At 42.9% G+C, this 14,322-nt stretch overlaps 2 protein-coding genes and 1 pseudogene across 4 annotated transcripts in view; 2 read left to right on the forward strand and 1 right to left on the reverse strand.

Annotated features, from left to right (window-relative positions):
- Window positions 1-11,068, reverse strand: LOC145539569 (histone-lysine N-methyltransferase SETMAR-like). The gene is made up of 5 exons (XM_081573636.1): window positions 11,055-11,068; window positions 8,660-8,833; window positions 8,221-8,461; window positions 8,012-8,044; window positions 1-1,112 (listed from the first exon to the last, which is right to left on the reverse strand). The coding sequence occupies exons 1-5, from the start codon at window positions 11,066-11,068 to the stop codon at window positions 96-98; spliced, it is 1,479 nt and encodes a 492-aa protein (XP_081429762.1). The 3' UTR covers window positions 1-95.
- On the forward strand, window positions 6,462-7,769 carry LOC145538222 (histone-lysine N-methyltransferase SETMAR pseudogene; annotated as a pseudogene). Its single transcript, XR_014076734.1, has 2 exons — window positions 6,462-6,526; window positions 6,774-7,769. The product of XR_014076734.1 is annotated as a histone-lysine N-methyltransferase SETMAR pseudogene (transcript).
- Window positions 9,074-14,322, forward strand: part of GET1 (guided entry of tail-anchored proteins factor 1) — a 26,085-nt gene continuing 20,836 nt past the window's right edge. Inside the window, exon 1 of one of the 2 annotated variants that reach the window (XM_081569958.1) lies at window positions 9,074-9,652. The gene's annotated coding sequence lies outside the window, so the exon portion shown is untranslated. The remainder of the gene's footprint in view (window positions 9,653-14,322) is intronic. The other variant, XM_081569957.1, reaches the window with a different exon arrangement.

A 14,322-nucleotide genomic window follows, 5' to 3' on the forward strand; every position in this document is an offset into this window, starting at 1 on the left:
TGGCTTATAAACAACAAATTGTTTATTTGGTGCAAAAGTAATTGCAGTTTCAGACCATGAATTTTAAATTATTATAACTAGGCTCAAACACATTATTAGTCAAAATAGGAACCATTACAATCAACACATTTTTGCCAACGAGAAGTAAGTTCGTTTATTCCTGTAGTGTAAAAACCCACGCTTCGGGATTCGACAAACTCTTGGAAAGCGTTTTCTGCATCCTGCTGGTTGTGGAAGTGTTTACCCTGCAAAAAGTTGTCGAGATGCTTGAAGAAGTGGTAGTCAGTTGGCAAGAGGTCAGGTGAATATGGTGGATGAGGCAAAACTTCGTAGCCCAATTCATTAAACTTCTGAAGGGCTGGTTGTGCAACATGTGGTCGGGCATTGTCGTGGAGAAGAAGTGGGCCCTTTCTGTTGACCAATGCTGGCTGTAGGTGTTGTAGTTTTTGGTGCATCTCATTGATTTGTTGAGCATACTTCTCAGATGTAATGGTTTCACCAGGATTCAGAAAGCTGTAGTGGATAAGACCAGCAGCAGACCACCAAACAGTGACCATGATCTTTTTCTGGTACAAGTTGAGAGTTTTCCCTCGATCCAACCTCTGAGCTGGTTGTCGCCGGTTATCAGGTAAAATCCACTTTTCGTGGCATGTCACAATCCGATCGAGAAATGGTTCATTGTTGTTGCGTACAATAAGAGAAGATGACACTTCAAAACGACGATTTTTTTGATTTTCAGTCAGCTCATGAGGCACCCACTTATTGAGCTTTTTCACCTTTCCAATTTGCTTCAAATGGCGAACGACTGTAGAATGGTTGACCTTGAGTTCTTCGGCAATTTTTCGTGTAGTTTTAAGAGGATCGGCATCAATGATTTCTCTTAATTGGTCGTTGTCAACTTCTGATGGCCGTGCACTACGCTCGTCATCTTCAAGGCTTTCATCTCCTTTGCGAAACTTCTTGAACCACCACTGAACCGTACGTTCCTTAGCAGTTCCTGGGCCAAATGCGTTGTTGATGTTGCGAGTTGTCTCTGCTGCTTTACGACCCATTTTGAATTCGAATAAGAAAATCGCTCGAATTTGCTTTTTCTCTAACATCATTTCCATAGTCTAAAATCAATATAAATAGCAAATAGTAAGTCATTAGGACAAAGACATAAATCAAGAAATGCCCATTAAAGTGATGTATAACAAAACCACATTTAAGAACATATTCCAATATCAAATGGAAAATTTGAACAATGCAAAAACCACAATAACTTTTGCACCAATCAATACAACAGTATTTTTGGATACTATCCACCAATGGGGAAGGAGAAATGTGACAAATATTTAATATTTATTTCCTTTAAGTAGAGAAAGTAGTTAATAGCCAAATTAAGTCACTAATGAGTTTTACAATACTGACCAATACCTGCATTAAACAGCTACTAAAGCAGATCTCACAACTTCAATGCTAAGATGGGGAAAAAAATCAGTGGAATGGATTCTATGCCAATAGTGGCATTTCATACATGACAGCATGACAACCACTAGCAATTCAGTATCTTTAGAATAAATAATAAATTACCTAATAACAAACAGATTTGGGACAACACTGCTACACACACTGACACCATGAAGTGTCACAATTGTTTCTGTATTTAAAAACAAACAATCTGATTTCTTTTCGATTTCTCATTAATTTCATAACCACTATTACAGTAACATACAAATGAGAAACCTTAAAACTGAAAATATCCTGTACTGAAATAATACCACTTTTAACTACTAATAGCTAGAAAGCAAGAGGAAACACATCTACATGTCTGCATCATGGTAATAAAGACACCAAAAGCTTTACCTTCTGTTTAAGGCTTCAAAATGGATCAATTACAAACACAACTAAAGGGAAAAAAGCTCCTTCCCTTCCCTATCATTTTTCCTTTGGGAAAACTAAACCAACAGGTCTGTTTCTCAAGGAACATGCAAAAACTTACCTGTTGGCCTCTCCACGGGAGGAAGAAAAACATTATTTACACCTGATGTCCAAAACCGAACTGCAAGTAAAATCTTTTCTTCTCCCCACCCTCTTTTGGCTGCTCAGATCAGCATGTGGGATGTTAGTTCCTTAACCAGGGAAGGAATCTGGGATCCCTACATTGGGAGTCTTAACCACTGGAGCACAGGGAAGTCCCTGAAATCTTTTTATTAATAACAACAACAAAAAACTTTTAGGGCAGATCAAAATAAAGCCAGGTAAATAAGAAAGATGTAACAGAAAATAGGCATACTATTTCAGCCAACTGGTTTACTGAAAAAGCAAATAAAGATACGTACTAAACTTTTCATGCAGATATTTTGCAACAAGATCCACTATTTTTTCCCCACCTTCATGAAATTTCCCTTTACTGAATTTTCGTACAGAATTCTTCCAATTTTTCTGGTCTGAGAAATTCCAAGTTGACATACTATGCCTATACCTTCCCTGAATTCTTTTATAAAAGATCACAAAACAGAAATTTCTATTGGAAAAACGCTAAAATTTTTACACTCCATTCTGTGTGTGTATTTGGTTGCCAAGTTGTGTCCAATTCTGTGACCCCCATGGACTGCGGCATGCCAGGCCTCCCTGTCCCTCACCATATCCTGGAGTTTGCCCAAGTTCACGTCCATTTAATTAGTAATGCCATCCAACCATCTCATCCTATGTCATCCCTTTCTATCTTTCTCAGCATGAGGGTCTTTCCCAGAGAGTAGGCTATTCACATCTGGTGGTTAAAGTATTGGAGCTTCAGCTTCAGTCTTTACAGTGAGCATTCAGGGTTGATTTCCTTTAGGATTGACTAGTTTGATCTCCTTGCTGTCCAAGGGACTCTCAAGATTTTTCTCCAGAACGAGTTCAAAAGCATCATTTGACACTCTGCCTTTTTTATGGTCCAACTATCACATCCATACATGACTACTGGAAAAACTAGACCCTTGACTATACAAACCTTTGTCAGCGAAGCGGTATCTTTGCTTTTTAATACACTGTCTAGGTTTGTCATAGCTTTCCTGCCAAGAAACAATTGTCTTCTAATTTCATAGCTGCAGTTACTATCCAGTCATTTCAGAGCCCAAGAAGAGGAAATCTGTCACTGTTTGCACCTTTTCCCCTTCTATCTGCCATGAAGTGATGGGACCAGATGCCATGAACTTAGATTTTTAATATTGAGTTTTAAGCTGGCTTTTTCACTCTCCTCTTTTCACCCTCAAGAGGCTCTTTAGTTCCTCTTCACTTTCTATCATTAGAGTGGTATCATCTGCATATCTGAGGTTGTTGATATTTCTCCCAACAATCTTGATCCCAGCTTGTAACTCATCCAGCCCAGCATTTCCCATGAGGTGCTCTGCGTATAAATTAAAAAAGCAGGGTGACAACAAACAGCCTTGCCATACTCCTTTCTCAATCTTGAACCAGTGAGTTGTTCCATAAAGGGTTCTAACTGTTGCTTCTTGACTTGCATACAGATTTCTTAGGAGACAGGTAAGACGGTCTGGTATTCCCATCTCTTTAAGAATTTTCCACAGTTTGTTATGATACACAGTCAAGGGCTTTAGGGTAGTCAATGACACAGAAATAGATGTTTTTCTGAAATTACCTTGATTTCTCTAAGATCCAGTGAATCCTGGCAACTCGATCTCTGGTTCCTCTACCTTTTCTAAACCCAGCTTGAATATCTGGAAGTTCTCAGTTTATGTACTGCTGAAGCCTAGCTTAAAGGCTTTTGAGCATAACCTTACTAACATGGGAAATGAGTGCAACTGGCCAGGAGTTTGAACATTTTTTTTTACTAATGCCCTTCTTGGGAATTATGATGAATTGACCTTTTCCAGTCCTGTGGCAACTGCTGGATTTTCCAAATTTGCTAATATATTGAGTGAAGAACTTAAATAGCATCATCATTTAGGACTTTAAATAGCTCTGCTGGAATTCCATCATCTCCACTAGCTTTACTTGAAGCAGTGCTTCCTAAGGCACACTTGACTTCACATTCCAGAATGTCTGACTCTGAGTGAGTGGACCACACCATCATGGTTATCCGCATCATTAAGATCTTTTTTTGTACAGTTTTTCTGTGTATTCTTGACATCTCTTCTTGATCTCTTCTGTGTCTATTAAGTCTTTACCATTTCTGTCCTTTATTGTGCCCTTCTCTGCATGAAATGTTTCTTTGATATCTCTAATTTTCTTGAAGAGATTTTTAGTCTTTCCCTTTCTGCTGTTTTCCTCTTTCTTTGCATTGTTCATTGAAGAAGGCCTTCATGTTGCTCTAGAACTCTGGATTCAGCTGGATAAACCTTTCCCTTTCTCCCTTGCTTTTCGATTCTCTTCTTTCCTTCATAGGTCAGTGCCTTATTGTGGAGAAGGAGCTTGCATAACTCAATGAAGCTATGAGCCATGCCACGCAGGGCGACCCAAGGAAGATGGGTCATAGTGGAGAATTCTGACAAAACGTGATCTACTGGAGAAAAGAATAGCAAACCACTCCAGTATTCTGGCTGCGAGAACTCCATGAATTGTGTAAAAGAGGTGACAGAATTGCAGCTGAGCTATTTCAAATCCTAAAAGATGATGCTGTTAAAGTGCTGCATCTAGTATGTCATCAAATTTGGAAAACTCAGCAGTGGCCACAGGACTGCTTCATTGACTATGCTAAAGCCTTTGACTATGTGGATCACAACAAATTGTGGAAAATTCTTAAAAGAAATGGACAGACCAACATAGTTGTCTCCTGAGAAATCTGTATGCAGGTCAAGAAGCAACAGTTAGAACCAGACATGGACCAACCCACTGGTTCAAAATTGGGCAAGAAGTATGTCAAAACTGTATACTGTCACCCTGCTTATTTAACTTCTATGCAGAGTACATCATGCGAAATCCTGGGCTGGATGAATCACGAGCTGGGATCAAGATTTCCAGGAGAAATTATCAACAACCTCAGATATGCAGATGATACCACTCTAATGGCAGAAAGTGAAGAGAAACTAAAGAGCCTCTTGATGAGGACTAAAGAGAAGCGTGAAGAAGTTGGATTAAAATTAAGCATTCAAAAGACTAAGATCATGGCATCTGGTGCCATTTCTTCATGGCAACTAAAAGGGAGAAAAGTGGAAACAGTGACAGATTTTATTTTCTTGGGCTCCAAAATCATTGTGGACAGTGAGTGCAGTCATGAAACTAAAAGACGCTTGCTCCTTGGAAGAAAAGCTATTACAAACCTAGACAGAGTATTAAAAATCAGTGACATCACTTTGCTGACAAGGTCACAAGAGTCAAAGCTATGGTTTTTCCAGTAGTGCGGATGTCAGTTAGACCTTAAAGGCGGCTGAATGCCTAATCCTTTCAAATTGTGGTCCTGGAGAAGACTCTTGCGTCTCTTGGGCAGCTTCAAACCAGTCAATTCTAAAGGAAATCAAGCCTGAATATTCATTGGAAGGACTGATGCTGAAGGGGAAGCTCCAATATTTTGGCTACCTCAGGTGAAAAGGCAGCTCACTGGAAAAGACCCCGATGCTGGGAAAGATCAAGGGCGAAGGAGAAGGGGGAAACAGAGGGTGAGATGATTGGTTAGCATCACCAACTCAATGGACTTAAGTTTGAGCAAATTCCAGGAGATAGTGAAGGATGGAGAAGTCTGGTATGCTGCAGTCCACAGAGCTACAGAAAGCAACATGACTTAGCAACAATACACACTACTGTACATAAAATAATTTTAGAAGATTGTTGATCATGTTCTCAGAGAACACACCTCTTGATCTCCCCCTGCAGTAAGGTATGACCCCCTATCTTGCCCTGGGAACCTTACTTGCAAAAAGTTACCCATTCCCCATTTCCTGGCCTCAGCCCTAGCTTTGCTGATATTGTCATATGAGGAAGTACAAGCATGTAACCAACAGATATACTAACCAAAATGCACACAATGGAAAGAATGGATTTCCCTGGTAAGCAAAGGGATTTTCAGCTGTCAGTATTTTCAGCTGTCTTAAAATTTCCCAAATTCTGCAGTAGCATTAATCTGATACATTAATATTAATATTACCATAAGCCAGGTAAATGACTGTACCAAGTTGCTTCAGTCATGTCTCTTTGCAACCTTATGGACTGTAGCCCACCAGGCTCCTCTGTCCACAGGGTTCTCCAGGAAAGAATACTGGAGTGGGTTGCCATTCCCTTTTCCAGGGGATCTTCCTGACCCAGGGATAGAACCCACATCTGAGGCTCCTGCACTGCAGGGCGATTTCTTACCCCTGAGCCACTAGGGAAGCCACAGGACAATGACTACATCTACTGTATATTACCCAGACCAGAAACAACGTTGTTTAGTGAACCTATTGTAACACAAACTTAAAAAGTGGTAAATAAGATAAAACTCCTACTTTTCAAGAGGCTATGACACCAAACTGTGGTTGATTTTGAGATTCTGATAGTCAAGATGTCAGTGGCCAGCAGTATGCATTAGCAGCACTGGAACATTTCGAAGACACCATGGTCTTTAAAGGTGAGTTTGAAACCTACCTTTCCTGCTGCCATTTTGGCTTCGTTTCCACTTTTGAAGGAGCAGATTTGTAAAACGTAAAGTTATTAGGTTGGTGCAAAAGTAACTATGGTTTTGCATTGTTGAACTTTTCTGTTTGATATAGGGATACATTCTAAAATTAATGAGGTTATGCTATACATGAATCTAATGTGCATTTATCACTTTTTAAACTTTTGTTATGATTACTTTCTATTTATATTTATTTTAGACTACAAAAATGATGTTAGAGAAAAAGCAAATTAGAGTGACTTTCTTATTTGAGTTCAAAATGGATCGCACACACATCTGGCCCAGGTACGAAGGAAAATACAGTGCAGTAGTGGTTCAGGAAGTTTCGAAAAAGAGACAAGGGACTTGAAGATGAGAAGTTTAGTGGCTGGCCATCGGAAGTTGACAACCACCAACTGAGAGCATCATCAAAGGTGATCCTCTCACAACTACACAAAAAGTTGCCGAAGAATTTAACATCAACCATTCTAATGTCATTTGGCATTTGAAGCAAATTGCAAAGGTGAAAAAGCTCAATAAGTGTGTGCCTCATGAACTGACTTCAAATCAAAAGAATCGTAATTTGAAGTGTTGTCTTCTCTCATTCAATGCAACAACAATGAACCATATCTTAGTCCAATTGTGATGAGCCACAAAAACTAGACTTTTATCCAGCAACCGGCAGTGACCAGCTCAGTGGTTGGATCAAGAGGAATCCCTGAACTTGTACCAAAAAAGTGTCATGCTCACTGTTTGGCGGTCTGCTGCCAGTCTGATCCACTACAGCTTTCTGAATCCAAGTGCAATCATTGTATCTGAGAAGTATGCTCAGCAAATCAATGAGATGCAACAAAAACTGCAGGACCTGCAGCCAGCATTGGTCAACAAAAAGGGCCCAATTCTCCATGACAATGCCAGACCATAGGTCGCACAACCATGCTTCAGAAGTTTTATGCACTGGGCTACAAAGTTTTGCCTAATTTGCTGCCATATTCACCTACCCTGTTGCTGACCACTCCTTCAAGCTTCTTGACAACTATTTTTAGGAAAGCTGTTTCCACAACCAGCATGACTAAGAAAATGCTTTCCAAGAGTTCATGGAATCCCAAATCAGGGTTTTACACACTAAAGGAATAAACAAACTTATTTCTCATTGGCAACAATGTGTTGGTTGTAATGGTTCCTACTTTGATTAGTAAAGATGTTTGACCCTAGCTATAATGATTTAAAATTCACCTTCTGAGACCACAGTTACTGTTTGCAAAGCCCTAACAACACTGAATTTCTTCCTTGGGTTGAACCCCAAGAAAAAGAGAGGTTAAGGGCCTTGCTTTGTTTACAGCTGATAGCTTCGCCAATCTCCTCTTGACCTCTGGAAGGATATAAAATGAGCAAAGAATGCGTGGTGTGGTGCAAACCGAGACCACCCCCAGGGAACGGAGCGGGATGGCGCCTTACCTCCTCCTTTACTGACCCCTCTGTGGAGATGACCTGCAGGAGGAAAGAGAACCAGTGGGCGCAGCTCGCGAACAATACTGCCCGGACGCCCAGCGGCCACCAACAACGCTCGGGAGCCTGATATCAGCGGCCTTTGCCGCACCGTTCGAATCGCCCACCCAGCTCCTCCGGCCGCCGAAAGTCCCAGAATCACCCGCCTGCCCGCTCACCGCAGGTCCGGCCGCCTCCCCGGCCAGCGCGGCAGAAGGCGCAGCGGGCCTGGGCCTCGCGGGGCTCTGGGGACGGCCGGGCGGTGGAGTGGGCGTGTGCGGGACGCGGCCACTGCTCACCTTCCTCTTGGGCATCGTGGCGGCAGGGCGGGCGAGAGCCGGGTGCCTAAGGGCCGCGGCGCGCCGAGAGCCTTCGCGAAGCTGAGTAACCAGACCGCTGCCGCTCCTCCCGCCGCCCAAGCTGTGGGGACCCGCGGCGGGGGTGGTGGGAGAACCGGATGGAACCGGATTGGGAGCCCGCCCCCTCCTCCCTCCGCGTCCCCTGGCCGTGGGCTCCCCTTCCCCGCCGGCCGGGCCGCCCCCCGCCCTCGCCCCCGCCCTCGCCCCCGCCCTCGCCCCCGCCCATTGGCTGCGGGGTCCACCGCTCCGCGGCCCGCACCCCGAATAGGTGAGGCCGGCCGTCACTCGACCACTGCGCCCCGCCCCCGCTCTCGGCGCCCCCCACCCGCCCGCCGTCTCGCGGGGCCCCAGACCCAGGCGAGGGAGCGGGGCCCCACAGGTTGCTCTCGCCTCACGGTAGTTTGAAGCCGAGCCGCAAAGTGCGGTCTGCGCGCTGATTGGCGGACGCCCGTCACGTGGTCCCCGGGTGCACCCACCTACAGCCCTCCGGGCTATTTGGTCGCCAGCCAGCGCCAGGGAATCCCCGAGGATAGAGTCTTTGTAGGGTCGGGAGATTTATAGTCCACAGAATGGGAAGGGAGAGACAACGGGTTTAACTACGAACCAGTTTCTCGCCTCACTCAGTTCAGTCGCTCAGTCGTGTTCGACTCTTTGTGACCTCATGGACAGCAGCACTCAAGAAAAGGTATGACTCAATGGACATGAGTTTGAACAAACTCTCGGAGATGTGGACAGGGAAGCCTGGCATGCTACAGTGCATGGGATCGTAAAGAGTCGGACACCACTGAGCGACTGAAGAAAAAAAGGTCTCCACGGTCAGTGGTCTGCGGGAAGCGGGTCTTGCTGCGCAGGCGCAGGATGCGGGAGTCTTGGGAAGGAAAGTAGGTGCGGGGCGCCACTGCGCAGGCGCGGGTCCTGGCCGGGCTTCCCTGCTAGGTTTCTGGGGTCGGGTCTTTCTGCGTAGCTTTTTTAAGTCATACATTGAGGGGCCAAGAGTGCTGGCAGTTCGTCTCAGGAGCTTAGTGAGCTTCTCAGTCCCGCCCCTCGCTCCGCCCCCCGCCACACACACCGGGCCCAGGACGCAGACCCTCTCTCAGACCCCACCTGGACCGCCGATTACCTCCTGTGCAGAAGGGAAAGCACATCCACCCAGCTCCTGCCTGTTTTTTTTTTAACCACTTGTTGACCTAAGCACCTTTCTGAGGTGGAAAAAAGCTTCAGGCTGGAGGTCACAGCTGGAATTCCGTAACTGGTGAGATCACGTTACCCAATTTCTTTTCTTGCTGTTGTTCACTCGCTGAGTCGTGTCCAATTCTTTGGGACCCCATGGACTGCAGCATGGTCAGCCAGGCTTCCCTGCCCTTCACTATTTCCCCGAGTTTGGTCAAACACATGTCCATTGAGTTAATGATGCCATACAACTCTTTGATCCCGTGTCACCCACTTCTACCCTCAGTCTTTACCAGCATCAGGGTTTTTTCCAATAAGTTGGCTCTTTTCAGCAGGTGGACAAAGTATTGAAACTTCAGCATCAGTCCTTCCAATGAATATCCAGGGTTGATTTCTTTTTGGATTGACTGGTTTGATCTCCTTGCTGTCCAAGGGACTCTAAAGAGTCTTCTCCAGCACCACAGCTTGAAAGCATCAGTTCTTCGGTGCTTAGCCTTCTTCATGGTCCAACTCTCACATCTGTACATGACTACTGGAAAGCGTATAGCTTTGTCTATACGAATCTTTGTTGGCAAAGTGATGCCTCTGCTTTTTAGTACGGTGTCTGGGTTTGTCATAGCTTTTCTTCCAAGAAGTCAGGGTCTTTTAATTTCATGGCTGCAGTCACTATCTGTAGATTGTTTGCTGAATAAGAAAATTTTGTTTAAAAGTACTGCTTGAGAACACAAGAGAACACACTGGAAATATAGGAAACACCCTCTTCCAACAACACAACCCTCTCTACACGTGGTCATCACCAGATGGTCAATACCAAAATCAGATTGATTATATTCTTTGCAGTCAATGATGGAAGCTCTATACAATCAGCTAACACAAGACCTGGAGCTGATTGTGGCTCAGATCATGAGCTCCTTATTGCAAATTTTAGACTTAAATTGAAGAAGGTAGGGAAAATCAGTAGGCCATTCAGATATGACCTAAATCAAATCCTTTATGATTATACAGTGGAGGTGATGAATAGATTCAAGGGATTAGACCTGGTAGACAGAATGCCTGAAGATCATGGACAGATTTTTTTGTAACATTGTATAGGAGGTGGTGATCAAAACCATCCCAAAGGAAAAGATATGCAGGAAGGTAAAGGGGTTGTTTGAGCAGGCTTTAGAAAAAGCTGAGAGAAGAAGAGAAGTGAAAGACAAGGAAGAAAGGGAAGGATACACCTAACTGCGAAATTCCAGAAAATAAGGAGAGATAAGAAAGGCTTCTTTAGTGAACAATGCAAAGAAATAGAGGAAAACAAGAGAATTGGAAAGATGAAATCTCTTCAAGAAAATTGAAAATATCAAGGGAACGTTTTCTGCAAAGGTGGGCACGATAAAGGACCTAATGAAAGCAGAATAGTTTAAGAAGAGTTGGCAAGGATACACAGAACTGTACAAAAAAGTCTTAATGTCCCAGATAACCATGATGATGTGGCCACTCACCCAGGGCCAGACATCCTAGAGTGTGAAGTCAGGTGGGGCTTAGGAAGCATTACTAGGAACAAAGCTAGAGGAAGTGATAGAATTCCAGCTGAGCTATTTCAAATCCTAAAAGATGATGCTGTGAAAGTGCTCCACTCAATATGCAGCAAATTTAGAAAACTCAGGAATGGCCAAGGACTGGAAAAGTTCAGTTTTCATTCCAACCCCAAAGAAGGGCAATCCCAAAGAATTTTCACACTACCATATAATTGGGCTCCTTCCACATTAACAAGGAGTACAGGAGTACTTCAAATATAAAAAAATGAGCAAATAAGTAAGCTGTGGGCTCTTTAAAAAATAAAAAAAAATGTAATGTCAGACCGTGCACCAGATCTTGTACTGGAGGGAAGATGTTACAAAGGACGTTATTTGGTTAACTGACAAAACTGGAACACAAATGGCAGATTAGATAAAATATTGGATCAACGTTTACTTCACCATAGATGATAAATGTACTGTGATTATATAAGGGAATTTTCTTAGTGATATATTGAAAGATATAAAGTAAATGATAAAACATAGGGTAAAATGTTAAAGTAGGTGAATATAAAAAAAGTGTACTGGTTTTTTTGGACACTATTTACATATATTTTTATGATTGAAATTATTTTACTTGTTTAAATATTTGTTTATTTTGCTGCATTGAGTCTTAGTTGTGGCATGTGGCACCCATCTTTCCTTACAATGCAGGGGCTCTCTAGTTGTGGCATTCAGGCTTAGTTACTCTGAAGCATGAGGGATCTTAATTCCCTCACCAGGGATGGAACTGGAGTCCCCTGCATGCTTAGGCAGACCTAACCACGGGACCACCGGGAAAGTCCCTGCTATTATTTTAAAATAATTTTTTAGAAGAAAAAGCTAATAACGGTTTTATTTAGAAATGCATTTCTGGACATAGTAAAAGCCAATGAAAATTTGAGGTCTAAATGAAATTTATTGCACTAACAACAGTAAGAAGATTAATTTTTACCCTACTGAATTTTGCATATTCCGAACAGCTTAGCATAACAACGAGAATGGTTCTAGCAATATTTTTCTTAAATAGAAGTGAAATTCACATGACATGAGTTAATGATTTTAAAGCATACAGTCCTACTCAGCCATAACAAAATAATGAAATAATTCCATTTGCAGTAACATAGATGGGCCTAGCGGAGAAGGCAATGGCAACCCACTCCAGTACTCTTGCTTGGACAATCCCATGGACGGAGGAGCCTGGTAGGCTGCAGTCCATGGCGTCTCAAAGAGTTGGACACGACTGAGCAACTTCACTTTCACTTTTCACTTTCATGCACTGGGGAAAGAAATGGCAAGCCACTCCAGTGTTCTTGCCTGGAGAATCCCAGGGACAGGGGAGCATGGTGGGCTGCCATCTATGGGGTCGCACAGAGCCGGACACGACTGAAGTGACTTAGGAGCAGCAGCAGCAGCAGCAGATGGGCGTAGAGATAGTCATGTTGATTGAGGTAAGTCAGACAGAGAGATACAAATATCATATGATATTGCTTATATGTGGAATCTAAAAAAGAGTGCAAATGAACTTATCCACAAAACACAGTTACAGATGTAGAAAGTAAACTTATGGTTACTGGGGGTCAGGGGGAAGGTATAAATCGGAAGATTGGGATGGACATATACACATTAGTATTAATATTTATAAAATATCTAACTAATAAGACCTGTATAATACAGGGAACTCTACTTAACCCACTGTAATGGCCTATGTGATAAAAGAATCTAAAAATTTAGTTATCAGTAGAAATGGTTCTTGATGCAAATTGGAAAAAAAAAGTATACAGTACATTGTCATTCACTACATTCATGATGTTGTTCAACCATTATCTAGCAATAACCTCTCTGCCTTGAAAAATATTTAACATTTTCACTTTAAAATTTTGCACAAATGCTTTTTAAAAACTTAGAGTCAACAGTTAAGGAAAAACAACAAAATAGCTCAAATTACAATCTGTTCTACTTTCCTTTCTAATTAGCTCCTTATGCACACATGTGCAGGCACATGCATATACACACACACATGAATGCTTGAATATTCAACTATCATAGAATGCAGTTTTCCAAGAGGTCCTAATACTTCATTCATCGTTAGCCATCTTGGACCTAGGACTGGCTGCCAATATACAGACAAGTTGAAGCCTCTGACAGCCACTGAGCAAGATGATGACTATAAGATCTGTGCAAGCGGGTACCTGCCTGCACTTCATTTGTGCCAGTCAATTGCTGAAACAAACACTACAGATTTTACTTAACTTACTCTGAATATTGATGTACCCCTAGTTCCCAGTGGAAAGATTGTGGGTTATTTCCTTGGTTCAACCTTGTATGTGATCATTGTCATTATTTACATTTAGTGCAACCAAGTGGGCAAAGCTAAGAAGAGGTAAATTTAGTTCCTACTAAACTGTTTGTTCTCTTTATTCCCTCTGTTTTCCCTGATTTGGGAATCACTGAAGCTATCTTATTTTCACCTTGCAGTTCAGTGTTGCCTTCTGGGTGTGCCTGTCTTTAGAAGACTCCACATGTGGGCCGTCCTCAGTCACTGACCCTAAATCACTCAGTTCTGGGCACGTCTCTGGTTCCTGCTGAAGTTCCTCCAAGTATCTGACCAAGATTTGGTCTCTATTAGAAAACTCATTTTTCCAGTTGTTGCCGGCCAAAATCTTGGCTTTCTCTACCCACCAAAGCCAGATAAAAAATATGTAGACAGAGTTTGGAGGAAATAGAAAGGTGGCTTTAATCCTCAGCTGGAGGAGAGGGGAACACAGTAGGATTATGCCTCAAGAACTGTGCCCCCCCATTTCCATGAGGAGTCTTGATGCTGTTCAGTCACTAAGCCGTGTCCAACTCCTCAAGGTCCCATGGACTGCAGCATGACTGGGTTTCCCTGTCCTTCACTATCTCTTGGAGCTTCCTGAAACTCATGACATTGAGTCAGTGATGCCATCCAACCATCTCATCCTGTCATCCCCTTCTCCTTCTGCCCTCCATCTTTTCCAGCATCTGGGTCTTCCAATGAGTCATCTCTTCCCATCAGGTGACCAAAGTATTAGAGCTTCAGCTTCAGCATCAGGTCCTTCCAGTGAATATTCAGGGTTGATTTCCTCTCTGTATGAGGAGTCTAGGGACTGATATAAGATGAAGGCTCGATGCCAGGGGTCCGTGATAAGGAGCAAAAGTGTTAGGACCTCATATTCTTCCTTTTGCAATGTTT

Source organism: Giraffa tippelskirchi, chromosome 2, assembly GCF_054371585.1.
Source record: "Giraffa tippelskirchi isolate mGirTip1 chromosome 2, T2T-mGirTip1v1.2.pri, whole genome shotgun sequence".
In the NCBI taxonomy this organism is placed as follows: Eukaryota; Metazoa; Chordata; class Mammalia; order Artiodactyla; family Giraffidae; genus Giraffa; species Giraffa tippelskirchi.